The sequence below is a fragment of the Pezoporus wallicus genome, unplaced genomic scaffold, assembly GCF_028554395.1.
Source record: "Pezoporus wallicus isolate ANWC-B61680 ecotype Strahan unplaced genomic scaffold, APGP_CSIRO_Pwel_v1 contig_8819, whole genome shotgun sequence".
Classification (NCBI taxonomy): Eukaryota; Metazoa; Chordata; class Aves; order Psittaciformes; family Psittacidae; genus Pezoporus; species Pezoporus wallicus.
Genome location: NW_026637548.1, coordinates 266,593 through 294,186, shown reverse-complemented (window position 1 = coordinate 294,186; position 27,594 = coordinate 266,593). Strand labels below are relative to the sequence as shown.

Genomic DNA, 27,594 nt, shown 5'->3' with positions numbered 1-27,594 from the left:
AGCAACAGCTTTGTGACAAATGCTCAGCCAGGCTGAGGGAAAACGCTCTTTAGACAAAACCTCAACCAAATGCTCTCAATTTTTGCCCGATTTGCATCACCTCCTCCTGTTAGGCATACAAGAGAGTAACAATCCCATCCCCTCCTCTTCTCCTGGCTTCTTCAAGGTTTAAAGAGTGGCACACACTGATAGAAATACAGGATCCAAGCTCCCATGCACTTACAGCATTATGGAAGGTGATAGCACTGAAATTTGAACACACAATTGCAGTGAACTTAAGCAAGAAATGAACTGAGAAGTCAACCAGCAATTTCCACGTGTGCTGTATGTATTTAAATTCCTCTGGTCTCTGCTGGTAGGCAGAGAACAAGTTCCAGGGCCTGCAGATGATAGCTGCTCCTGGAGTCTGGTGTGCTGGAGCGCAGTGGCAGCCAGCAGTGCTGTAAGGAAGGTGCCTGATTCATGTGGGGAAAGGGTTTCAAAGCAGAACATGGCTTTTGCCCACACCCACATGGAACAGACAAGATTTGTTTAACTCCCTGCATATCATTTTGAAGTGGGCAAAGAGCTCCTGCCTGTGATAATACCACACCAGCACCATGATCTCAGAGACAAGCATAAAACCCAGAATCCTTAACCAAAACCATACCACTATCATCACCATGAAGAGAGCAGGAAGATGACATCACAGTAAATTAAAAACTCATCCCTGAACCTAAAGACTGAAGGACTCCCTTCGCCAGGAGGAGAATCTGTGGTGATAAATGGTTAATGGGACTGAAAACAGTGTCTGCAAATCTGTTACATGAGGCCTAACTGCAGATTTCAGTTGTGTAGATGCATGTCTACAGGGTGAGATTCAACCATCAACATGTGGAGACAGATGTAATCTTCTGAATCACGCAACCCTGATGCTTTAGGAGATGGGTAGATGAAACCAATTCAGTCCTGATCTTTTCCCCCTCTGGTCCTTCCTGTCAGGATTCACACCTTGGTGGGGGGAGCAACTCTGTTCTCCCAGAAAGAACAGAGTGCTCATGGTGCATGTACACATTAAGACAGAAGCATTAACATCGGGAACACATTTGCAAAACCCAGGGAACGGGAAGGCTGGAGGGAGCAACTCCTGCGTTTCCTTTAATGGGAATCACACAACTCGTTTTCAAGCAAGACTTGAAACACGTCACTCAGGAGGTGTGACTGAAGCTAAGAGAAGCAGAAGCCTCAGAACTGATTTTATGTCAGAACCCCAAAACCTGAGATACTACCACCACCAAAGATCAGCCACTTTTTCACTGTACTACTCATGTTAGCAATAATGTCATTATTATGATCACTTGGATAGGCAGTGCTCGTGGGCTCGTAGATTCTCAGGGGTTTAATACGGAGGAAGCTACTCCTCCATTTATGTCTCTTCCCTTATGTTTCAATTACTCAGCTGGCTGAGAGACCCTTTGCTTTTTCTCAGAGTCCTTCATAAAAATCCCAGGCTAACAAGCAGCTTGTTACTGTTCACAGTGAAATGAATAATCCAGTCAGCAATAAAACACATTGGTTTCCCTTCAGAAAGCCACCTTCACAATCATAAAAGTACAAACCCAAAATGCATCCAACCAAGACAGAACTGTAAATCCAGTACACAGAGACAAGAGGATCCCTGGAGATGAGTTGTCTTTCCCTGCTTCTGGTTTCCAGCTGTCTCAACATGATGAGTTAAGCACATGCCCATCTCGGCAGCATGTGTTATTTCCAACACTCAGTGCACACGTGAGATTGGTGGGTAACTGCACAAAATGGCAAGCTTAGCTCGAGTTCAAGACAGAGAACATGAGTCCAACATGACTGCTGACTGCCGTTTTGCTGTGCCAGAGCCACTGGTTTGGCTGCCAAAAGCAGCAACTCACCTGTCCATGCCCAGAATCCACTACAGATATCGCCAGTATTTCAATCACACAAGGTCTGCCTTAGCCAGACTCCACCCCCGAATCCCTCATCTCACTGCGTGACTAAATCTCATCCTCCCCCAATGGCAATACTAAATGCTCAGGGATCCCCCAAAGGAACTTCCAGGCTCCAATGTCACGCTCAGAGGCTCAAACACCACATTCACCAGGAGTTTTCAGAATTGTAGTGTAGGGTTTTTAAAACTGTTTTTATCTTGTACCGTCACTTACAAATAATCAGTGTCGTGGTTACAAAAAACCATCTCACCCAAGATACAGATTCATTACCCAGCCTATGGGTTCAAACCTTATCTGCATAAGCCTACAGAGGTACCTGGGGAAAACAGCCATACACGCAAAGATAAAGCAATATTTTGTGTTGTGCAGTGAAAATTTGCCCGTGCTCTGACTCTCAGTTCTCAGGCTGCTCAGCCCATCAGCTCAGCCCAGACTGCTGTAAACTGCTTTCAGAGGGAGAGTGGGAGCCAGGATGCCAGACCCCCCCATCCCAACATACCGGGTGTAGTAGGACTCCACTCCCAGGGCCTCCCGCACACTCGAGATGTGCTGTTCCAGAGCAGAGTTTGTTACTGTCTGCAGGGTCACGCTGTTGGCTTCATGGAAGTCCCCGGCATGTTCTGTCAGGCTGTCACCCAGATAACATTCATGGAATTTCAGAATTCCTGCAAGGCACCAGAATCACAGGTGATTTTTGCAGGGCAGACACAGTGCGCCCAGCAGCTGGCTAAGAAGGTGGCACAGCCCCAAGCATTTGGCATTTCCAGGACAACTGAGGCGCAGCATTCTGTGCCATGGCTCCAAGGGCTTTCCCAGTATTCTCTATTAGAGCCTGGCTTTTAAAATCTGGTTTTGTACTTTGGAGATGGTGGCTCAGAGGTACAAAAGCAGAGCAGTACTTTTATGCAATGCTCAGAATGAATTTGCTATTGCAGCACTCTCATAAATTATAAAACAGATCTTTCATAAAAGCACCTACCAGAGTAACTCACATTTCAGTAGATGTACATGAAAAATGCTTATTAATAGCCTCTGATCACATAAACTGAACACACAAGGCTCAAACGCTGAACAGGAGTGTTATTACTAAAGCAGAGTCTCCTCGTGTCACACAAAGATTTTCTTTTCACCCATATGCATGAAAATACATTATATACGAAGAAAGAAAAAGAAGGATTAATGCATAGTAAAATATTAAAAGACAGCTTTCCACAATGGGTAAACCAGCTAAAGGACACTCAATGTTTTGCTAAGAATTCAACTATTACTGCAAATAAAACCTTTCTCCACTCAGACTGGCATATCCTTCCTGATATAATTAATTCTACAGCCTGTGATCAACCGTAAAGGCTGCTCTGGATGCCCTGTTTGCCTCAACAGTATAAATTATTGTACCAGTTAAGAAGAGGAGGAAAAAGGAATAAAGCAACTCCTTCTGCAGCAACAGCAGCAAATAGAGAATCAGTGAGGAGGCTCTAAGGGTAACATCTACAGTGGGATAATGAGGCTCTTGGGCTGTCACAGCAGCTACTATCTCTGTCAGCACTAACAGAAGAAGAAGAGGTCATCAGGGCTGGGCTGGAATCACTGCTAAAAAGCTCCCCAGCAAAACAGCTCAAGTGGAACCCTTGAAGCACCACAGCCCCTTTCCTGCCCAACGCCTGACAGTGGCTTTCAGGAGGCAGTCACAAACCCACGCACTTGAAGGGTGCAACTGTTTTTTTCCAAGACCCAGTGCAGGCAAGGGGAAGACTGGTCACAAAGCCTCATAACAAACCCCCACCTCTGATCCACATCATTTCAGTAAGCTCAGCCTGATATTAATACTAGACAATTACTGACATTTTACTGTGCAAACTGCAAGCCTGAGGAGCCAGTCAGCGACTGGCTGCATAGCAGGACACCACCATCTTACATGTGTACATCCAACACTGCAAAACTCCTCACAAAGCACATCTTCCAATCACTGTCACCCCATCTGAAGTTAGGCACATGTCAATATTTACTTCCCTTCACCAAGCATTTCTGGTGCAATCTCAATAGCGCTTTTTATCACTTTAGCTGTGTCATGGCAAAGGGCTGCAATTATTAAATTATAGCCAGAAAGAACTCATGAAAATTCGCAGTCACCACTTTATTAGATAATGAAGAGCAGCTGCTTGCAAAGAGCCTTTCAAATTAATCCTCCTTGCTTCTCTGTGATAAGTATTCCCACATTCAGATGAGGAGAATTCAGAGGATCAGGCAGTTCAATGGCATATCAGGAAGTGGGGACGCCCTTCTGTTTTCTGTAACCCACTTCAGTGAATAAATGTCAAAAGCTTTTGGAAGGATAAAGCACAGAAATGTAATTAAAGTAGGGATTCTTATGCATAGAAGATTCTGACAGAGCCAACATACTTGGAATCTCATTACTGCTCTGCCCTGTGGGAAATATATACAGATTGGAGGCTGAAAATGGAAATATTGAACCCGTGAAACATTTCCATCTCCAGGTCAACATCAAAGCCCTGAATAAGCACTTTTATGTCACTATTGCTGCAGCTATGCCACAGTCTTCAGTCTATTCAGCTTTAAGGTACTGGATAGAAAGGATTCCCTTGTACATTCACTCTGGTCCCAGACTTATTCCTAGCTACAAATGATACAAAACTCTCCCTTTGTAAGGCTTGTTTACAGGCTCTCAACTCCAAACAGGACCTCACCTGCCCCAGGAGCCAGCAGCCAGCTGTACAGATAACCTGCAGCCAGTGAGTAGTAGAGAACAAGTCCCCTCTGGCCATTCACTGTCTCCAGGACCTGGTCAATGGTCACCGGAGAATAGGGGTCAGAGTCCTGCTGCCCAGTCTGACGTTCCACGAGCAGGTCAGCAAATGCCCTCGTTCGGCCTCTCTCTGCTACTGCCAATGCTTCATCATGGTGACCTGAAAAGACAAAGTCATCTTGGACCTGACACCAATGTGGTCTGCAGTGCAATGGGCAAGAACCGGGACAGCTGCTATCCCAGCCTGAACTAAAACCTGAGGAAGCAGGGTCACAGCACTTCCTTCTGAAAAGAGTGGCCTCTGCACTGGAATACAGTCCCACAGATCATCCTGGCTGCAGGCAGTAACACAGTATGTGGGAAAATGAGCCACAGAAATACAAAGGAATGGAGGAAGCCAGAAAGAAGATCCAAAGGCACCCAAAACCCAGAGCAAGACAGCCTTATTTATGCTCTGGCAAAGAACTGCTGTGGTGTGATGGACAGCTGGGGAGTGAAGAATGCATCATAAACTGCTGCCCCATGACATCAGCTGAGCTCTTGGCATGGGTTTGGCATTAAGACTCACCATATGATGGTATCTCTTACCGAGACTGACAAGTACTCGCTGCAAGGCCTGATAGGAGGATGTCTGCAGGTCAAAGAGTGACAGCTTGTAGTCTGTGCTGAGCTGCACCTCATGCCGGATGGTTTCAAACAGCGCTGAGGCCCGGTAGAGCTGGGAGGGAAAACAGCCACAGTCACCTCCCTACAGACACAGCACAGAGCCCTGGCTGGGGGAGCAGGAGGATCCAACACACCCTCAGGCAGGGGCAGTCTGCCTCCACCAACCCCTCAGGATGGCAGCACCCCAGCAGAGGGGAGGTGACTTTGAATGGAGCCTGAGCGAGAGTCAGCTCCTCCAGAGGATGTAGCAGAGGTTCCCTCCCCTGAGGACAGGAATGACCCACAGGGCTCAGAGGGCACAAGCCACCAGCCCAGGCAGAGCAGGTGTACCTGGTGCTGAGACTCCTCCAGGTTCCCACTCGCCCAGAGGGAGAGGCCAAGGCCATGACGGATTTTGGCTTCATCTTCTCTGCGTCCCAGCTGCTCTGCCAGCCTCAGCCCTGAAAGGAGTCAGAGGGAGAGAGGGCTGAAGGGGAGAAGGGCTCTGACAACCCAGGGGAGCCCTTCTGTGGGCTCACGTGGGCCCAGGGCACCTGTGGCAAGCGGGAGCTGGAGCTGTCCCCTGAGACACACTCAGTAAGCCCCTTTGGGAAGTTTGACTTTCAAACTTTGAAAGCCACATAGACAAAAATCACACTGAGCTGCCAAACAATGCCATGAGACGCCTCCTGCCCCATTACTGGCTCGTTTCCCACCAGCTTTCTGGCAGGCTCTGCATGGTTCATGTACCAAGCCAGAGCAGAGGGCAGGGTCCTGGCATGAATGACCTGGGGCTCATTTCACTTCCAGCAGCACCTTGTGTTGTCCCCACTTCCACACTGCTCCAAACCTCTCACTTCCACAGGCCCTGCCAACAGGGATGCCTCCTCTGAGGCACCTCAGGCTTCCCACAGGTGGGGAGCAGGGCCCTGGCCACCGTCATGCAGCTCGGCTACAGGCAGCCTCAGCAGGCTCCTCAGGAATTCTGTGTCACACAAGGAGAAGGAGCTGTATTCAGTTTCTCCCAACTGAACTGAATTCCCTCAGCATACGGAATGCTGCCAAGGTCAGTTTCAGGAAAACCAGGCTAACCGATGTAATTAATTCTTCGGCTTCCAGCTTCATACACTCCAGCTATGCCGATCATCTTCTCCACCAAAGAGCCACCCCCTTGAACAGACACTGTCTGCAGGCTGGGATCCCCTGCAGCAGCACAACTCAGAAGTCAGCGCTGGCCCTGGGGCTCAGCAGCAGCAGGTGGCTCCAGGACTCTGAGGACCGAACCTTCCCCACCTCCCTATCAAACACAACTTGCTCCTACTCACACCTTAGAGGACATTTACCTGCCTGGTATCCCTCCCACCTGAACACAGAAGATAAAACCAGGTGGCTATCAGCAAGGCACACATCAGTTTAGAACTTCTCTCAGGGTCAGCCAGACCCATCATGACCTGATGTGGCTCTCCAGAGCCAATTCCTGGTATGCAATGCTGTTCTTAGAGCATGTTTACACCTTCTAGGCTCAGGCACAAACCAGCTTTATAAAGAGACTCTGCCAGGCTCAGTGTGGATTAAAGCTCAAAGCTGAGGTGCCCCAGGAAGGCACAGATCATGCCTTGCAATGCTTTGTCTACAGGACACCAGGAAGGCTCTGACTGACACGATGTGCTGACCACAACAGTCCCCTTGGACAGCTACTCACACGGACGGTCAGCACTAGCTACGATGTCTGCAAGAGCTTGTGCATCCAAGGTCACTGCCAGCCAGACACATCCTCTTAGTGTCACGCTCACAGCACCCCGCTTCTCTCCATGTCTTCAGGTTTCCCTCCTATCCCCCACACCTATCACTACGTGTTGTGCTGCATAATTCAGCTTCTTACCTTCCTGCAGGTACATCACAGCCTGAGAGTAATTCTGCAAGGCGTGATGAGTCCTCCCCAGGCTGCTATAAGACACAGTTTTGGCTACCAGGTCGTTCATTTGTGCTGCAATGCTGAGGTGCTGCTCCTGATAAACCACTGCCCTCTCATAGGTGCCCAGGGACTCGTAGGTGAGGCCCAGGTTCCCGTAGGCTCGGCCTTGGCAAGCGGGGTTGTTGGTCTCCTCTGCAATCTGCAGGTCCAGCTGGTGGTACTGCAGGGCTGTGTCGTACTCTCCCATCTGCTGGTAGACCCCCCCGAGCCCGCAGGCAGCATCGCTCTCCAAGGCCCGGTCCTTCATCTCCCGAGCGATGTTGAGCTGCCGCTCCAGGCAGGAAATGGCTTGCTCGTAGTTGCCCAGCTGGCTGTGCAGGCTGCCCAGCTCCCCGTACGCCTGCGCTTTGTTAAATGCCTCCCCCAGCTCATGTGCCACTACAAGCCTCTTCTCAAAGCACACCAGAGCCTGCTGCAAACTTCCCATGGCCCTACAAGGAAAGAAAACAGCAGCATTTAATTTTGCCAGTATTTTCCTGAAAGAAGACGTTTTGTCATTTTCTCTAGAGGCCAGCTCAGGCCTTTCCAGCAGAGACAAACGCTCCCTCTAGGAGACATCCCCAGCAGCTTTGCATCAACCTCCTTCTTCTGCCACCCTGTGAACTTCTCTTCCTCTCAAGGCAGAGCAACATCAGCTTCGTTATTTGAGCCAGTAGCACAGTCCTCAGCACCCAGAGGACTCTTACTCGCTCCTGTGCCACATCCCCCTGCACATGTACAATGGCCACACAAACACACCCCATCAGTAACACAGTGCACCCATGCGCACTTCCCCACCTGTCACTAGAGTACGCGTGCAGTGCTCCTTACCTGTGCCCATTGCCCAAGCCCCGGTAGGCCTTTGCCTGATCTTGCATGCGGTTCAAGCTCTGAGCCACAGACAGGTACTGTTCATAGTACTTGATAGCTTCCTCAAAATCTCCCAGAGCCTCGTAACAGTCTCCCAGGTTCCCGTATGCTCGGCCCCGATCTAGCACAGACTCATTGCCGCTGAGCTGCTGCAGCATGGCCAGCTGCTGTTCAAAGTAGCCAATAGCCTCCTCCATGACATTCATGTTCATCTTGGTAATGCCCATGTTACCATAGACCTGGGCTTCTATGCTGGGATCCTTCAACTTCTGTCCAAGCTCCAGCTGTTCTTCGTAACATTTGAAGGCCATGGTGTACTTCCCAAGTGACATATACACTGCGGCAAGGTGCCCGTGTGCTCTGCATTCACCCAGCATATCTCCCAGCTCCTGGTACACCTCCAGCTCCTGCGTGTGGTAACCTAAAGCCTTGTCACACTTCTGTACCATTCTGTATGCAGAGCCCAAGGCTGCGTAGGCACTGGCTTCCAGTCTCCTGTCTTTAACATGATGGGCTAAGCTCAGCTGCTGCTCATAAAATTTTATTGCACCATTTACGTCTTTTTTACAGACAAAAATATCCCCCAAGTTCCCCAGAGCTCGGAATTTGGCCTGGGAATTGTTCAGAGACTGAGCCAAGGACAACAGGTACTTTTGACACTCCTCTGCTTTGCTGAAGTCCATCAAGGCTTTGAAGGCCAGACCCAGGTTGCAATAGGCTTTAGCTTGGCTCAGCTTGTCATGCAGATCCTTCGCTAAGGCAAGGTCCTGCTCGTAGTACTTAACAGCTTCCTCGTAGTTCCCAAGGCAGTAATGGGCATAGCCAAGGTTATGGCAAACCTTCCCTTCCCCTTCCATGTCCTGCAGCTCTGGGGACAAGCGCAGGTACTGCTCGTAGTAAGGGGCTGCCTGCACGTACTCTGCTCGTGAGCAGTGGAAGTTGCCCAAGTTGCTGAGGGCCCGTGCTTCACTCTGGATGTCTCGCAGCTCCCGAGCAATGTTGAGATGATTCTGGTAGTGCTGCAGAGCACGGTCATGAGCACCCAGCGCTTGATAGGCAACCGCTAAGTTCCCGTGCGTGGATGCCTGGGAGGCACGGTCATTGACTTCCATGGAGATCTGCAGCTCCTGCCGGTGGTACTTGACAGCCTGGTCGTACACGCCGAGCGCGTTGTAAGCATTGCCCATGTTGCCATAGGCCCGGCCCTGGGCTGCATAATCGCTCAGCTCCTGGGCTATGGACAGATGTGCCTTATGCAGCCGCAGCGCAGTGTCGTAGTCACCTTTCATCTGGTGAATGATTCCTGCAAAACAACAGACACGCGCTCAACGAAACCACTGCTCCACACAAACCCCTGTGCAGGACCATGCCATGCCAGGGGCTCCCTGCAGCCCGGCCCTTCCCCACAGCACCCAGTGCACCCCCAGCACAGCCCTTCTCACGTGAACCGCTTCCTTGCTCCGAACAGGCAAATCCCGGAGCGTGTGTGACACCTCAAGCACAGAATCACAATGCACGTCTTGGCTTATAAAATGCCCATTTCCTGTTTTAATCATTCTGCTTCCCCTCACCCCTGGACTGGTGGTACCTGCTGGCTCCAGAGCTCATACTCCACACGCTGAACAAGGAAGCATCTGCATTTGCTTTTCAATTTCAGTCAAACCATCCTGTACTTACTGAGAGACAGGAGCTCTGATTCTGCCAACATTAAAACTTCTGCTTCAACTGAACTCTGTGCCAGCAATACACGTGGCTCCTCTGCAAACACTTGTGAGCACGCCCAGAGATCCAGGAGCCACTGAGGAAGCCCCTGAAGACACTGACCCTGCAGATTCATCAGTTCCTTGATACCTGAAAACAGCTTCAGGTCTTTCCCTGCCCCTAAAAGAAAACGGCTTCCAATTTCCATCTCCACATCACATCCATCACGTTCAGGGGGAAGAGATGTGGAGGATCAGGATGCGGGTGCCCTCCCATCGCTGGCCAGTGCAGCATACTCTCATCAGGCCTGCGCACCAGCCCCATCTTGGTTTGAAGACAGAGGTTTTCCAAGTGAGCCCGGAACGCGAGGGCTGAAATTTGCTTCCCTGAGGCAATCTGGACCTCGCAAAGTGAAACCAAGGTTCCATTATGTCAGCACGAAGCACTGTGGCTGCGTTACCTGTGCTTGTCACAGCAAGTTGCTCAGAAATCCTGCTTGCTTTCCTAACGAGGCGTCAGGACAAGGCCATTTAGAAAACAGGGGCAGAAGAAACCAGGATCCAAACAGCAGACGCTTGGCTGCTGCTGACAGTTTGTTTCTGTCCCCTGCACCACAATCATGACCAAAGCTAGAGCTCGTGGCAGGAGGGACTCGGATCCCCCGTGTCTTAGTCCACCTCTTGCCCAAATCCTTCCTCAGCTCCAACAAAGCTGGAAGGATGGGATTATTATGGAGGAAGGATGAGACAACCTTATGTACAAGGGCAACAAGAACGGGGTGATGAAAATCAGCAGTAAAATAAGCACAGACATCTACTTCAAAACTTCCAGGGCAGAGTCATCATCTGGAAACAGGAAGAAAAGGAGCTATTCAGCAAATTACTTCCAGTATAGAAAGGCACATCCCCATTGGATGCAGAAAAATTAATTTAAAGACCAATGCTGGTGTAAGAACACAGGGCATGAATCCTAGAAATTATTTTCACTGTCACAGCACCAAGCGTCCAGAACAGCCTTCTTGTTGTTCTACTGCCCTACAGTAGAACAACATCACTGTAAAATGGAGCGTGGTTAGTTTCTGAATCATGGTATTTGTGTTACATGGCATGGGCAGTAACAGGAGACTGGATTCAACGCTGCTGGAGGCATCTTCCTCTGTTCTCAGTTTATCACTGATTCCCTGGGTAACCCTGAGCTTTTGCAGGTTTTCTGGAAGAGTGTCTGAGGCCATCAATAACTACTCATGAGCCGAAGAATTACCACAGGAACCCAAACATCCGTTATTGTTGGAGCACACACTGCCTCAAAAACATGCTGTTTGCCTCCCAAGAGTTGTGCCTGCACTGCCATGGTGCTGCAGAGCACACAGACCATTTGCTCTTAGGCCATCTGCTTGAAGGCGCTTATGCCACCAAGCCATGACATGAGCAATGATATTCCAGCCAGAAGTGGCTGCTGCAGGACAGGAAAGAACTCATCAGCAAGCCTCTCTATAAAGCACATTCATAGATCATTTCCTTATGCTTCATCAATCCCAAATGTGTCACTCTGAGAAGTAAAACAGAGCCTTACTTCTCAAGGAACCGAGTAGGAAAAACGCCACCAGGACACTGCCAGCAGCTCCCAGCCACAACCTGCTGAGGTTTGCAGATGGCAACAGGCTGAAACGCCAAGCCACAGGCAGGCAGGAGGAAGACTGGCCAGGAGGTCAGACAGCGGGAGGAACTCACACAGTCCCTTCCCATCACGAGGCTGGAAACACCCCCCAGATCTCACAGAGACCGCAGGGACAGAGTCTGCCAGCAACGCACCACACACTGTCTGCTAGTCCCTGCTGAGCCTCACTGCCCTCATGCCTGCAGTGAGAGCCCTCACCCCGCTCACTCCCTGCTGTGTTGTTGCTGCTCAGTGGTGCTCATCACCCTTTCTGTACAAGCTGCCATCCCTGCCCTGATTTCCAAGCATCCTGCTCTCTGTCTCTCTGGCAACTGTGTTTTCCCATCCTCAGTCTACCCTCAGCTATACACTTAAACAAAGTTCTTGCCAAAGCCAGATTCAACCCTGGCTCTGGACTGCAGACACATGGCTTGCTCCAAGGGGACACTGACTGCAGTTTGCTACTGGTTTCACGTATGTTCTATCTGCAAGCCATGTCAAGCACAAACTGTCAAACTGTTTCACATTCTTTCCCATGTCCTGTGTGATGCAAGCTCCTTCACTGCAATCTCTGGCAACAAAACAACTGCAAGAAACAGACCAGAAATCTCTTAGGAAAAAAAGAGAGGCTCATTTTGGGCTGCAAGGGATTCTGCTCATCCGGAACATGCTATAATTGCTTTAATATCCATGTGCCTACACCTAGATCAGTTTCCAAGCTGATACCTTAGAAACCAAGACAACACCCAGGAAGGTCCGGCCTGTGACTTGGTGCCTCTATTGTTCACATGGCACTGAGATGGGAAAATTTAGGCTGAAAAAAAGATCTGCAAAGCTGCCTGCCTGCAAGAGGGGTTGAAGCAGCATGAATTCAAGTTGCTGCTTTTAGCATCTGATACATTAAAAGAACATATTAAGAGATAATGTCAGTAGCTTGGTGTGAAATCCATACTTTGGCTTGCAATTTCTCTTGTGCCTAAGGAATCCTTCTAAACAGCTCTTGTAGTAGTATATCTACTGCTGTGTGCAGAGCACAAGATGCTCCATCCATCAGACTGAGGTTTCTCTGGCCACCTCTGTATCACCAGCTTTAAGGTGTGAATCATACTCCTGTCACAAAGTTCCTCTCCTTATTTTTCCATCTCAGCCACCTTACCTTCCTTGGATCAGCACCTCTCACAGCACTGGAGATTATTTTAGCAAATACCCAGCTGACTTGACAGAGAAGAAAAGTCTTTGGTATCTAACGTCTTTTAGGAGGCCCTAGTGAGCACACAAGATGCCACAGCTGAGCCTCAAAGGGTAAGTACCCTGAAGAAACTCCACTATGAAGAACGAGAGAAGTCAGCACACTGTGAACCCTTGTTAAAATGCCACTGACAATTCGGGTGCTGTGTCCACAGGAGTGGTGGATAAAAGATGAGGATGCAAGTGAGAAGTCCTACACTCACTGTAATTGCCACTCGCCCTTAACATGGAGAAACTCACAATGGAGGAAGAATGTCAGGGATATTGACCCAACCCAAACTCTCTCCCACTGCACTTCGTACTATACTTGAGGATAGATATGAAACTGAGTATCTGGGGCTGGCAATAATGAGAATTCCTGCCCCAAGACACCATCTCTCCTGTCCCACAGGATGGAAAAAGAAAATGGGACAGGAAGGCGGCAAGTCAGACAGTGAGCATGGCTTTGAAAGGCAAATGGCAGCCAGAGAAATACAATTTATACTAGAAGGTTATTGAAACAGCCCACGCTGCCATTCTCTGGAGAGGCTATAGATGGAGTTTCACCCTGAAAACTACGTCCACCAAAAAAGCTGCTCTCTATTGCAAGCCCTGCTCAAGCAAATTCCCAAAATTTCATCTAAAAAGACTGAGGTTGCTCTTGGGGAAAAAAGGAACCTGGTAAGAGACCCCACACAGCACCTCCTGCTGTGCTTCCATCATTTGCCAGCAGTAATTACAAAGGACAGCCCAGGAAGGAAAGGTTCTGACTTGGACTCCAAAATCATCACCTACCAAATATATTCTCTCTTTGTGCATTCCTCAACAGACAAAAATGAGGTTCGTAGATGGATGGGAGATGAAGCCTTCAAAGTCCTAAATGTTTTAGTCATCCTCTTTACTGCCAAGAAAGGAGAAAAACAATGAACAAATGTTTACCAGGAGATACCCAGGACAAAACCAAGTAGCATAACAGAGAACAAAGCTGCACTCTCCTCACCCTTGGAGCCTGCTGTCACATTAGTTTGCTCGAGCTGTCACCCATCTGCTGTGGCACTTAAGAAAGAAGGATCCAGAAACACAACATTGCATCAGCATTCTAACTCATTCTTACAGCTAAAATCATTGACTTCCAAGTAAAAGAGAGTCTCCTGGTCAGGCAGCTAGACTACACTCTGGAACAGCACTTAGAAGACACAGCACAACAGACACAAGACAAGAACCCAGCAAACATGAAGGGAGATGGCCAGAGACAGCCTTTATTGCCTTGTATCTAATATAAAGCACCAAAACCGGCACAAGTTACATTAATTCACAAGCTTTCCTTCCATAATGATGAACACAGATCTGGGCAGAAACCTCTGTAAGACATCAGGAAAATAATCACAGAAGCTGTATTCTGCCTCCGCAAAACACAGACTTTCCCAGCTCAGGCACAAATCCTGGGGTAAAGGTTGGACTTGATGATCTTAAAGACCTTTTCCAACCTGGCTGATTCTATGATTCTGTGAATTCGGTACGGTAAAAAAGTGCCAGACCAACACTGAAGCAGTCTTTGCAGCTCCCATGCTGGAGGCTGGCAGAAGCCAAAGGGATCTCCAGTCCTCACTGGCACTACCAAATGCAGAGGAAACCTCTGTGTTGCGGTGGGGTTATGTCATGGTGGATGCATCACGGCTTCCAGCTTAGACTGAGCTAACATTGCTCTCCACTGACCTGCTCCTTCAGAACACGCTGAAAGCTGACACGGAGCAGAAGAGGTTCTGAAGCTCACACATGGTGGGAAAAGCACATCCAGCCTCCGTGCTGATGCTGACAGTACCCATGCATGCTGCACTGTGACTGGGTGCAGTCAGAGCAGGGGCAAAGGGACCCGAGGCGGTCACTCACCTTCAGCGTCAGGGAGCAGGTGGCCAAATGCAACCACCACTTTTTGACCCCAACTGCAAAAATGCCTCAAGAGAAAATACCTGGCTCCTTTGGACAAGATGACAAGCACGTGAACACAGGGAGAAAAGTTCTCTTGTAACTGCAAAGAGATGCTAAGCACCAAGGGGGACTTTAAACTGTGTTATTAATCAACTAAAGTGTCCTCTCTCCATCGCAGTGAGGACCCTGAAGAGCCGCAGAGGCTGACAGCCAGCTCCCTGCATGGAGCCTGGGCATCTGGAACCACCATATGCTTTGCAAAGGTTGACAGTCTGAGACTTCTGGTTAAACTCCACAACATCGCCTTGTTGTGGAGGGCTTGGTATGCTGTGACTTGTCCTCAGTCCATTACCTTCTGCTTACCGAGTCCTGGAGCGCATAATGTCTCCCTGCAGAGCGCTACAGCAGCTGGGCTGTGTCACATTCTGTGTGTGTCTTGCTCAGCATTAGACAACACACTTAAGAGAGCTCTCCATCTAAATCCATGAAATGCAAACAGAAAATGTCTGTCACTTCAGCAGAGGCCAACTCCAGCATTCTGGCATAGAAACACACTCATATACATTTTTTTTTTTGCCTGTCAGCATGGTTATTTTGATGAGGTTTTGTTTTGCATGTGGATTAGATGAAAGAGACAATTAAGACTTGGCTTTTTAATTGGTACTGAATGCATTTTAAACAACAGTAATAGACTTTCTCAACAAGAACTGTATGTTCTCTTTTTCCAGTATAACTTAACCCTGACAGAGAAGACAAAAATACAGCCAAATAACGGCTGAAACGTGAGATCCTGCACTCAGAAGCTAGGAAAACTATTTAAATATGAAGTGCAAAGTGGCTGAGTCAGCATACCAACTGAGAGTTAGATTTAGGCTTAAATCCAGCACAAGAACAACATTCTTTGCTGCATCAAAACTCCCTGTCCCCCCACTCCCTCTTTTTTTTTTTTTTCCCAAAAATTTCTGGACTTACATGCTGAATGCATCATTAAATCCAAAGCTGCTCTAAGATTAATAATGATATTAAGTTGAATTTTCTAGTTCTAACTTGACTGATTTTGAGCCAGCAAAATGGTGAGAGAATTTAAGCTGCAAGCGGTTCCCGTGAAGGGTGAGAAGCAACAGCAGTTGGTTCCTTTAGCAACAGTGCTTTTTCATTCTGGGGTGAGGCAAAGCAACTACAGTATCAGCACTTGCAGTGAACTGCTAAGCCCATCTCCTCTCAATGTTTCTGTACCAGTTACCAGTTTGTTGGGGTTTTTTTATGATGCTCAGTAGCCCAGAGACAGACTCCACTGAACACAGAGGCAACTGGAAGAAATACTACAGAACAGAACAGGATTGCTGTGGTCTGCCCAGCAGCAAAGGGCTCACAAAACCAGGAGGAGATGACAGGGAAACCCCAAGATGGCTCATCACCACACTGATGCAGGGAATTAAAAACCGAGTGACAGCTTCCATTTCCCCTTTTCCCTAGACTGCTTCTCCTCTGTTTCCTGGATTTGCTTAGAGAGAACTGGGGCAATTCTCTAGAGAGCAGCAAGTGCTTCAGAAAGAAGGCAAATGAATGTGGATCTGATCTCTGCAGGTTCACCAGTGTTGCTCAGAGCACATCCACCCCCATCTCACAGGTGCTCATGGCTGAACACAGTCATGCCACCAGAAGAGCCTGCACACCCTCTGGTCAGCTTCCACTGGAACCCATCACATTATGTGAAGCTTCACAGCAAGAGGAGCTTTCCCTCGAGCTGACCATGAGCTGGGAAGCCAGGTGTGCTCCCCCAGCACAGCCAAGCACAACACCTCCATCTCCCCACCAAGGACACACGGTTCACACCTCACCCTGCTCCCTGCCTGGATAACCCAAGATCCTGCCCCTCCATGCGGGTCCCTCTATCCCCATCACAGACCACTGGGTCCCTCATGCTGCTTCTCCCCAAGACCAGCCCTATGATGGCACCAGAGATAGGGGATGTGGTTTGTGTTTTGCTGGATGCATCTGCTGCTGCTCTCTGCAAAAGCCCTTCCATAAACACTAGAGGAATCCAGGTGTAAGGCTTCATCCCCCAGCCCTTGTCTGTTGGATGCCTGTTGCTAAAAGAGTCAGTGCTCACTGCTCTCTAGCTAAGCAGCCACAAGCACTTTTGCTTCATTTTGCCTCACACATTTGCCTCAGTTCCTGTAAAGGAGAAGATTCAAAACACTAATTAGAAAGCTAGGTCTGTTCTGTGTTCTCCAGTTCACCTTATCTTCTTCATTCAGCTCTTGAAGACTCAGCTATTAAGAGAAATTAAGTAATTCATCAAGCTCTTTTCAATTACCTGCTGTTGATAACATCGGAATACAATTAGCACATACAAATGAACCAAGCACCAACTGCCAGCAGCTAAATTTGCAGCATGGGGCAGCCTGAAAGAGATTGAGGGGCTGCCAGCAAACACACATTTTGTTATACAGACACCAGCCCTGTTCTGCCACTCCCAGCCAGCTGAGAACACATCCCCAAGGGCATCTGGAACGTCAGCAGCACAAACACCACATCCTATGGCAGAGATGGAAACGATTCTTTGGAGGCTTCCACACCTGGTGCTGTGAAGAAGCAGCAGGAACGGACTTGTGATACACTACATCAGCACACAATCTGCCAAGTGCCTGCTCAACTAATGAAGACAGGCTGGTGAAAGTGGGCAACTGAGAAGACAGCTCACAGGAAACCTCCTGCGCCCTGGAAGCAGCTCTGACGGTCACTGCGTTCCCTGACAAATTCTGCTCCGTATCAGGGCCTTACCTAGATTGGAGGAGGCTCTGCCTTCAGCAGCTCGGTCCTGCAGGCTCTCAGCGATGTGCAGCTGTTCTTCATGGTACTGCTTAGCCCTCTCCAGGTCCTGCATGCATCTAGCTGCATGGCCCAAGCCAGCGTAAGCTCGCATCTCAATGGCCTTCTCAGCCAGCTCCTGGGCCAACTCCAGCACGTAGTTGTGGTAGGACATAGCCTTGTCGAAGTTTCTCCGGTAGTGGTAAGCACTGCCCAGGTTGCTGTAGGCTCGAGCTTCCTCTCGCTTGTTCCCCAGCTCCTTGGCGATCTTCAGGTGCTGTTCATGGCACTGCACCGCATTCTCGAAATCCCCCATTGCAATGTACACTGCTCCCATGTTGCCCAGCTCCCGCGCCTCGGAGACCTCATCTTTGGACTGCTTTGCAAGGAGGACACACTGCTTGTGGCTTGCCAGCGCGTTTGGGTAGTCCCCAATGGCTGTGTACACATGGCCCAGACTGCTCAGTGCTGAGGATGCTGCCTGCAGGGATAAGAGACAGAAGTCAGTCAAGTATTCATGGAAACAAATCAGATGGCCCCAGTCTAGAAATCCAAGCCACAAAAGGCCATTCTGGAGAAAGAATGTGACTACCAGCTAGAAAACCTGCTCTCCGAGCTCTTCTACACCCCTCAGAGCAGCTGAGGCAGGGGCAGGAGGAACAGGGTTGACTGAGGAAGACAGGGCAACGATCAGCTCTTTCTCTGAAGCGTACAGTGTGCATGGTAGAGGGGAAGGACAGCCCTGAAGAAGTGCAGAGACCACTGAGGAAACAGAGGGCCATCGCTGCAGGAAACTGCTCCAGGACCAACCTGAGCTGTCTCACAGAGCAGAGCCTCCCCTGAAGGCAGCCACACCTCACATCACCTCCCAGGACCTTTAACATCTTTAAAATCTACACCAAGTCCTGCCAACAGAGAAAACGACCCCGTGTACGGCAGCTCTGCGTAAAAAGGCAAATGACAATACTCGCCCGCAGAGTACATTGCAAACTAAGGCCCTCTTCCATCCTCCACCCAGTAAGCTTACATCCTGAGACCCTGCAGGCTGCTGCCAAGGCACTGCCAGAGACCAGGAGCAGAAAGTTTAACCTGACATAAGGATGTTACAGGCTGGGCCTCTGTAAGGACTCTGCAGCCTTTTCTTTCCAGCACAAACACCCATTGAATACCTGCTGCTGGAGAGCCTGCACGCTTGCAGCCAACATCGGCCTGAAGACAGGAGATGACTCTGCTGCTTACCCTATAACATCAGCAGGCCAGTGTGCATTCACCAGCATCTTCACGTACTTCTGCTTTGCCAACCACCCCATGGCTCTGAAGACCACAGTCCTCACTGTGTAGCACCAGGGCTCTTCTAACACAACATTGTTACTGACTCCCAAACAACCCTGGGACTGCAGCGAAGACAACCGTGTTCCAGCAGCTGGAGCATCTGCCCCCATGGGACATCTTAAATAAATGCAGCTATTTGAAAACTGAGTTCTTACCACTGAAAAGCAGCTGTAATTTAACAGGAAAAACTGAGAAGCAGCTTCCTTTGCCGGCTCTATCTGCCAGGACACAGCTCTTGCTTCCCCGTGGCAGGGCCAGAGCAGACGCAGCCAGAGAGCAGGGCAAGGAGCCAGGGCAGGGATGTGCTCCTTCTGCCTGATGCACATGTGCTGCCTCAGCACTGCTGCTCCCGCCAAGGCCCTGACCCAAGTCCTCTGTGGTCCCTGAGTGTGCATTTTCTTTGCTGCCCAGCTGCTGCTGTGACCCAATTCCAGAACAGCCATCCCCAGACCTCCAGGAAGGAGCAGTCAGGGTGAGTGATTGCACAGAGATCCATCTCTCGTTTCCCTAGCACCCTGCTCAGGAAAGATCCAGTCCTCCCTTCCACCCGAGTTGGTGACAGGGCATCTCAGGACACTTGTCCTTGCTATTTGAAACAGCATAACCCTGTGCTATCAGTGAAGAGGCAGCCTCACCCTTCTCCCCCCTGCTATGACTTGGATGGCCCCCCAGCACACCCAACACTGGTGCTGTTTGGTTAAGAAGCTCAGTGTCTCACAGCTGGAACCACACTTTGCTATTGAAATTGTGTCTCTGAAGAAACAAGCCTCTGGTGACTTTCAAAACAGTGGCAGAAAAAACCTTCCTCAAGATCATTTCTACTTAAACCACAACTGGAAGTCATGCTAAGGCAGGAAGATCTATTGGCCAGAGCAAGAGGCAGCAGCATTAACAGAGCAGCATTGCCACACCAAGGAACTGTAAACATGTTGTGCTGATTCAAATTAACAGGGAAACCACCTTTTCTGACACAAGAACCCGAGGTGACAGATTAGCTATTAAACACAACTTACAGGTCATGAAATAGAGAAGTTATAAGAAGCTTTGTCAATAGCCAAGCTGCATTTGTTCTCCCTGAGGCCTCCTTTCAGGCAGCTTAATTATAATGGAAGAACTGCCACAGTTCTAAAGGTCTTAATTCTTTTCACTCAGCGCTGCAGACGCACCTCATCCGGCACAAGGGACGCTGGCAGAGCAGCAGTGCCAGAGCAGGAACCGCTCTGCAGCACCACGCGTGGGCCGGGCAGCTGCGGCGCAGTGCCGACTGCACACTGCCAGGACACGCCGTAACCGGCAACAAGCAACTTCCTTCTGCTGCTGTAAATTAACACAGACCAGTGACGGGAGCAGCAGCTCCTCAGTGACACGGTGAAAGATGGGGACTCAGCTACTGACACGCTGCCACATGGTCAAGAGGTTTCTTGGGCCTGGGAGGTGTCTGGCCAACAGCAAGCACCTCAGGTGCATGCAGCATCTCTTCTCCAGCTCGGTGGGGATCAGGTGCTCATGGGGGCAATCAGAGGGACAACTGTGGAGCTTGACATTAAAGCAGTGTTTAGGAACAATGTGGTGGTTACATCTGTTGGGAGACACCAATGACTCACTTCAGGGGGGTAGTAATAGGATTCCAGAGATAAATTCTTCACTGTGGACTTAATAAAATCCTCCCCATAACAGGATCTACTGGGAGCTCCAAGCAGCTCACACACTGGGCCAGCAGGTAGGGCTATTCCCAGATGTACCCACCAAATAGTCTAAATTCTGCAGTGAGAGTGAAGGTTGACATGACTGGAACACTCCAGCTGTGCTAGCACAAACCCCTGCTTGGTAGCAGGGTGATGGGAGACTACAGCTTCATACCAGCAGGCTTTGCACCCACACACAAAGAAAATCAATGCTTTATATATCTGACAAATACAAGTCTTAACAGTGGGGGTTGCTCACACCTTCAATTACGCAATTTATCACTTTAATAAAAAGCATATTCTTCTGACACTGAGCTGAGGCACAGAAGGGAGGTCTGAAAAAGGTTTCTAATTGCTCTCTTTTTCTTGGGAACAACAGACAGCTTCAGTTTTTCAGCTGAATAAGGGTGATGTTAAGCAGATGTACATCACAGAACGACAACTAATAGGGACCTGGTGACTGGGAGAGATGTGTTTCTTAGATATTTCACTCTCGCAAGAGAATGGCAATTTCCTAATTATATTATATTTAAACAATTCTTTAACTAATTGCACAGCCTCCTTAAACAAGAACACTTTATAACAGCTCTAAAATGGGCAAGGGGAGAACGCTGTGCCTGGTACCTTACTGTAAGGCAGTCTTACACAGACATTAAGACTCATCAGAGACCAAGCTTTTACAACCAAGGCAGGGGAATAACAGGCATGGACTAAGCATTTGTGAAACTCAAAAGCCCACTGCAGCATGCTCTTTCATGCTTGTTCCTCTCCACTTCCCTTCTCCCTCCAGGCACAGAGTAGCAGCAGTGCCTGATCCTACAGGATGTGGTGGGGCCGTCTCCAGAAGATCAGCGATGTGCATTGGTACCATCTGTGGTCAGGCAGCAGCATGCTCTCTTCAAGAAGCAGCACCTCCTCACAGGCATGTGCTTGCTCTTGCATGTAAGCAAACGTTTCCTGGTTCACTGAGTGTATTCTGGGGGTGGTGAGGAGAAGGCAGCTTCAGGAGATTGGTTCTAAACACACAAAGGAATACCTAAATCTGAAAGCATCACAGGATGAGTTCTGCCTTCACCAAATCCCACCGTATCTTACATGAGTGTAACTGTTCTGTGTAGAAGTAACAGAGGTTACCTTACAGTTAATGCAACACTATAAGCACTTAACTTCTTTGCATGCATAAGCTCTGTTTGTATTATAGGTATGGGCTAGTCCACTGCTGTGCACATAGGCAGGACAGCAGCATAACAGTGCAGTGCATGAGACCAGAAACACTACAAAGTAGACCTCAACATTGAGTATAAGCATCAGCCAGCACTCACATATCTTGGTTCCAAGTAGACAGAATTTAGTAGCTTTCTGGACATGTCTAAAAGGCTCCTGTGTGAAATCACTTTAGGGCGGATGGCTGACTTGACAGTTTTAGGGGTGATGTAAGAAAAGAAGCCCTCATTTAAAACCACAAGCTTCTCTGAGATGGGACGCTGAGGTGTGACTCATGCCCTAGTCAAAGTCAGTCCCGGAAGAGGCAGCCACCATGTTCCAAACTTGGATCTCACAGGACCTGGAGCAGCTCTTTGTGCAGGCAGAGCAATCTCTGAACTCCTGCAGTGGGTGCTGCCCTGTGCCAACCCCAGCGCTGCTCCTGCTCCTAACAAAGCTGGGTACCACTTTCACTGGAAACTCCATAGGGGAGGCCCTGGCTGAGGCAGGCCTGCTGAAACCCAAAGAGCTGCTCCCTGACTTGCAGCCCTGACATGTTTTCTGCCTCATTTGTTCTGCTGTGATCAGGTACAGGCCTCAGCAGAGTCTGGGCCCTGCAGACACCGTGAGAGGTAAGTAAAACCAGAAGACTGTGTTTCCTTCAGCTAAAACCCGTGTGCTGTGGAGGTCAAGTGGGGACATTTAAAGGAGATCCTCAGGAAGTATTACATTTCCCTTTTGAGTCACAAGTCCAAACAAAACAAAACATATGGCCTTTTTAGTGCGTTCCCAAATTTCCTGCACTGGCCAGACTTCCCTTTGTTCTGCTTAATCCTATCACATTTGAACTGGACAAACCTGTATGAATCCAGTCAGGCTGACTTTGTCCAAAAGAGCTGCTAAAGACAGGAGAAAGGCAAAGGATCCATGGGGCCTTATGCAAATGCAGCTATACTCAATGCTCAAGCACTATGGTTGCTCACATCGCCAAACTCACCCTCTCAGACAGAGGTAACTCAGGCTAAGATGTAACGCAGCCATAGTGCCCCACAAGACCCAGAGTCCTCAAATGACCTCTTGTGGCAAGGGTTCTCCCAGCAGTTCAGCCTTTCTCCAAGAAAGCAAACCTTCCCCCGGGCCTGGGGAGCTTGCCCTGGACCCCTCATGAAGCAAGGCTACCATCTGGAACCAGAGGTTGAAACCAGTGAGGCAAGGGGTAGAAGCATGCTTTCTAACAAGGGTTTCAACATATACCTGCATCACAGGTCAGGCTGCTGAGTCCCAGGGGTTAATCAGAGGCCCCTCAAAGACGTGCTGTTTTAAGTGTAAGTCTACATGGGAGCAGCATGAACTGGCAAGTGCATGTCTGTAACACTGTACACCCAACAGAGCCAAACATCTGGAGCAGACAAAGACTGAACTTTGGTGAATTGAACAATGCTGCAAAAAGCATCCAGGAAGACATTCTGCAGACTGAGACAGATCTCCCACAAGTTCTCATTAAGCTGAAACCACAACACCTGCAGAACCTTAGGCTTTAAGGGCAGCGGCAGCAAAAGTAAGGCTTCTGTCCTGTTAGGAAGTCTGGAAAACCCATCTGCCCCAGGCTCACCTAACTCCACACTAGCTGCTGCACACCCTTCCTCAGCAGTCTCTGCAGAGGGATTCAGCGGTCCTGCACTGCCCGATCTGCTCAGCCAGCTCCTCCTTGCAAGTGGCCAGAATTGAGGCTTCAGTTCTATAGATCAGATCCCACTCAAGCCTAGCACAAAATCAGTGATGACTGCAGAAGACAAGACCAGGATGCGCAAACGCCTCCTCAGAAAGCTGGGAGCCCCGCTCCAGCTCAGCCTCCTGGCTGCCCCTGGGGTCCTGTGGGACCCTCCAACACGTCAGCCACCCTCTGGGAAGCCACCTGAATGCAGTGGGAAAGGATCATTGCTTGACCTTCCCGAGATGATACTGGGGGCTCTGAAACAAGAACAGGACACTCCTGCAGTCATTGTCTCTGTGATACATGTGCACAGGACTTACGCAACAGGCTATAGCCTCTTGATGCTCTCATGCTATCAGTAACAGAGAAACTACGCTCTTAACAAAAGCTCTCATGTTGTTTCCAGTCTCTGCTCTTGAAAAGCTCCAGTGAAAGCTATTTGCTGTCTCATACAGTAGCAGGGGTCACAGCCTAAACTTGCCATTCCTGCTCCTCCATTAGCAGCGGCTGCATTAATAACCAATGCAGATTATCAATTAGCAAAGCCCTCAGCCTGCTCCTTACTTCTGGAACCCCACTCAGCTGTGACAAAGCTATAAGGAATAAGGCATATTCTCCTCTTAGTCTTTCCTGTTTGTGTTGCTACAGGCAGCTTTATCCACTTCTGGCAGATAGCTACATAACGGATTACTTTGAAGCAGCAGCTTCACTGCAGGAGAGAAGAAGGGACAGAAAATAGAGAAGCAGAGAACAAACACCTTCCCTGCTCAATCTCTGCAAAACCCTGTCACTTACTGCAGCAAGTACTATTTCCCTACTTTTGCTTCCACAGCCTGTTTCTGACATCTTAGTCAATGTTTTCATGCATGACAAATTAGTTTAGCCTGAAGACTCATTTCAGTTCTCATTTGTGAGATATTTATATCCTGTCCTCATTTTCCAGACTGTTTGCAAACATAACAAAACAACTGCGGTATGAGATTCCCAGACTGTTCCTGTCCGGACAAGCCAGCAGCCCCGGCACTGGGCAGCCCTTCCCAGGGCCACAGGCAGAGAGGCTGCAGCTGATGAATTCACCTGAGGAACAGCACTCCACCTGGGACTGTTGATACTGAAGCACAGAGAGGCAGCAAGTGACCAGGGCAGGACCACAGCAGGATTTTCAGTGAGAAAGAGACAGAGTTGGTTCTATGAGAAATTGTATTTCATACCACCTGAAAGCCACTTGGATGCAATGGGAAAGCATCACTGCTACAAATCATAACCCATGCAAAGCTAAATTCTGCACCCAACAGAAACAGCACCCAGCCCACTGCTGTGCACCTGAATAACTAAGGATACATGAGCAGAAGGGTCAACAGGAGGGGTTTCTTGGCAGCAGTTAAGATGCTGCTCAGGGAGAAGGGGCAGACATGCAAGAGCTTGTTTCACTACACACTACGGAAGGTCTGGGTTGGCTTTCTATTTTCCCAAAGACTTGCTACAGGAATCAGAACCTACTATAAATGAGGTGATGCAAGCACATGTTCACTAACACACGAGTCTCCACCTTCCTGCATGCATTTCTCCAATTCTCTTAAAAGCTACCACCAATTTTAAGAAAAATCATACACGTGCACAACGTTTCACTCACGTTAAGCTCAGGATGTGCCTGGGAAGTGGAATGGGGCAGTAAGGGGCCAGCCCACAAGGGCAGAACGACAGGCTGCAGGGCTCTGGCCCGTGTCAAGCTGTGTCTCATGAAGCCGGAGCCGAGGGCACGGCCGGGGATGTACACTAACCTAGTCCGGGCGTTCGGCACAGGCGTGGAACCTGTCACCAGCACCAAGACAGGAAGGCCTCTTTCCCAGGACCTCACTGCACAGCCTGACCAGCTCCTGCCGCGCCACACACGTCTCCTGGGGCCTGGCACACACCAGGGTGCCATCTGTGCCTGCGCTAAGGGACACGAGACCCCTGCGTGCCCCAGAACGCTGTGCATGGCCCCCGCTCGCAATGGGACTGAGGAAGCTGCTCCGAGCTCACATCCTGCTGTGAGGTCAGGCACTGGCACTCGCTGAGGAAAGCTGTGATGCTTCTGCTCCAGCTTCACCTCAGTGACAGGGGAAGTCTACACAGCTGTGGAAGGACTCTGGATGCCTGACAAGGGAGCCAGGAGGGGAACCCAACCCACAGCTAATCAGCTGCACATGTTCTTATGAGCTCACTCCACGCCGCCATGCCCTATGATGGCTTCTCCAGAGAAGAAGGGCTGCACAGATGCACGCTTCCAGCCAAACCCGCAGCACAACTGCAAGCCAGGGACCCTCGCAATCAAAGTGCCAACAGTTGTACCTCCACCCCTCGCAGGAGCCGTGGCTGCCCACAGAGTCCAAGCACAGAAACCGCTCTGGCCAGGCAGGGATGCGGCAGGCAGCCAGGGAGGCTCCTGTGCCGACCATCACGAAGTTCAGCCAGGGGCACACACACCTTGCTCCAGCAGGAGCAGAGCTGAAACCACCCCAGCTCAGCGCACACCGAGCGCCCCGCACATCCCATCTGAGGGAGAACGAAGGCAGAACCACTCCTTCAGGGCAGCTGTGCCCCTCCGGACTCAGACTGCGGCCCAGCTTTTGCCTTACCTAACTCAGCAGAATACAGATTTCTAAAATGACTGGCAGGAACATGAACAACCAAACCAAAGCAACCCTCTCGCCCAGTACCACAAGGCACACAAGGAGTTCAGGCAAAAGGCTAAGTACTTACAGCTTTGCTGTTTACCGAAGATGTGGCTTGTACAGACAAAGCACGGCAGGAAGGACACCTGGAAAGCATTTCCCCTTCCCTTCAGGAAGGGGCAGAAAACCTTGGCTTTACAGAATTTACACACTTCAGTGGAAAGGAATGATCTAACTTTCCTTCTGCATCTCCTTCTGGAAATAGGAAAGTGAAATTCGATCTTTGACTTGCACGGCCTGACAGTAAGTAGCTGTAGTTTACAAAATGTAGGAGCTTTATGCTGTGTGGTAGTGCTGGCTCAGACACGCTTTAAGGGGGACTGGGAGAAACTACTAGAACTGCAAACTGCAATAACCACCTGCAGCTGAGCTGCACCCAAGTGTGCTCAGGCAGCTCCAGAGCCTGCATCCCAACCGCAGCCAGGTGCTCGCTCTGCCCATCACACGGCCGTGTTCCACAGCCCAGCTCCCCCTGACGCGCACAGCAGCTGGTTATCCCCAAAGCCCCTGCTCCGGGACCATCCCCTGCTGCCAGCAAAGGTCTCTTGGCATCACTCCACGGCAATGCTCTCTCTGCAGGACACAGGGCAGCACCTCACTGGCCTCTGGAGTCTCCTGGGCTCAAGCCCACAGCTTTTCTTTATAATGGGAATTTCTGTATTCTGGTATTTCCCCTGTCACACAAGGACTTCCAGACATATGCTTTCCTTTCCCTTTCTGCTTGTCAGTCCTCAGAGATTCAAAACACTCTCTCAATTAATACTTTTCCAAATGAAATGCATTGGAAGGAACACAGGTCATCAACAAGGGCCACTCCAAACTACCCTGAGAGATCACCACTGTTAGCTCTGCCTGGGCGCTCTGACCTTACAGAACCTGTAATACAAGAATTCTCTTGTACTGCTCGCACAGCAGCTAGAGATGGGGAGGAATGGGGACACAGGAGACTAGTATTACAGGCAAGCTTTCACATTTACTTCTGACTCCAGTCTCTCACACTGGCATAGCTCATCAACTGCATTACCCTTGTCTAAATCATGGGTTGTGATGTGGCATCAACACACACTATGTGGGTTACCTGATGGCTTTCAGAAGATAAGGTTACCTGGTGTTAAAAACAAAGTAATTACTTCAAAAATACAGCACTGACGTGACATGCTGCATCGAGCATTCTGCTGGCTCTGAACACGAAAGGAAAAAATAAGCCTGCACCTTGAGGCCCCACCAGCCCAGTCATGTGCACAAATTAAGTGGGTCTTAATTGGAGCTAGTGCTAATGGAGCTGTGCAAAGACAAGCTCCCCAAGGCACACACGCACAGAGCCACGGTGCTGCTGGCCTCCAGTCCTCGTGCTCGCTTTGTGTCACAAGAGCTTCACGGCATCCACCCAGGAAGGGATGGCCAAACTGTGCTGTCTACCTA

General features: G+C 49.6%; 1 protein-coding gene across 7 annotated transcripts in view; it reads right to left on the bottom strand.

Annotated features, from left to right (window-relative positions):
• TTC28 (tetratricopeptide repeat domain 28) overlaps positions 1 to 27,594 on the bottom strand; it is a 122,690-nt gene that overhangs the window by 20,299 nt on the left and 74,797 nt on the right. For 6 of the 7 annotated variants that reach the window (XM_057406176.1, XM_057406177.1, XM_057406179.1 and 3 more), the window contains 7 exons: positions 17,495 to 18,002; positions 8,156 to 9,497; positions 7,253 to 7,776; positions 5,722 to 5,831; positions 5,314 to 5,443; positions 4,667 to 4,885; positions 2,461 to 2,626 (listed from right to left, as the gene is read on the bottom strand). In XM_057406176.1, the coding sequence (XP_057262159.1) occupies positions 2,461 to 2,626; positions 4,667 to 4,885; positions 5,314 to 5,443; positions 5,722 to 5,831; positions 7,253 to 7,776; positions 8,156 to 9,497; positions 17,495 to 18,002 (2,999 nt within the window). Of the gene's footprint in view, positions 1 to 2,460; positions 2,627 to 4,666; positions 4,886 to 5,313; positions 5,444 to 5,721; positions 5,832 to 7,252; positions 7,777 to 8,155; positions 9,498 to 13,573; positions 13,680 to 14,668; positions 15,946 to 17,494; positions 18,003 to 27,594 lie in introns of those variants that run through there. The other variant, XM_057406183.1, reaches the window with a different exon arrangement.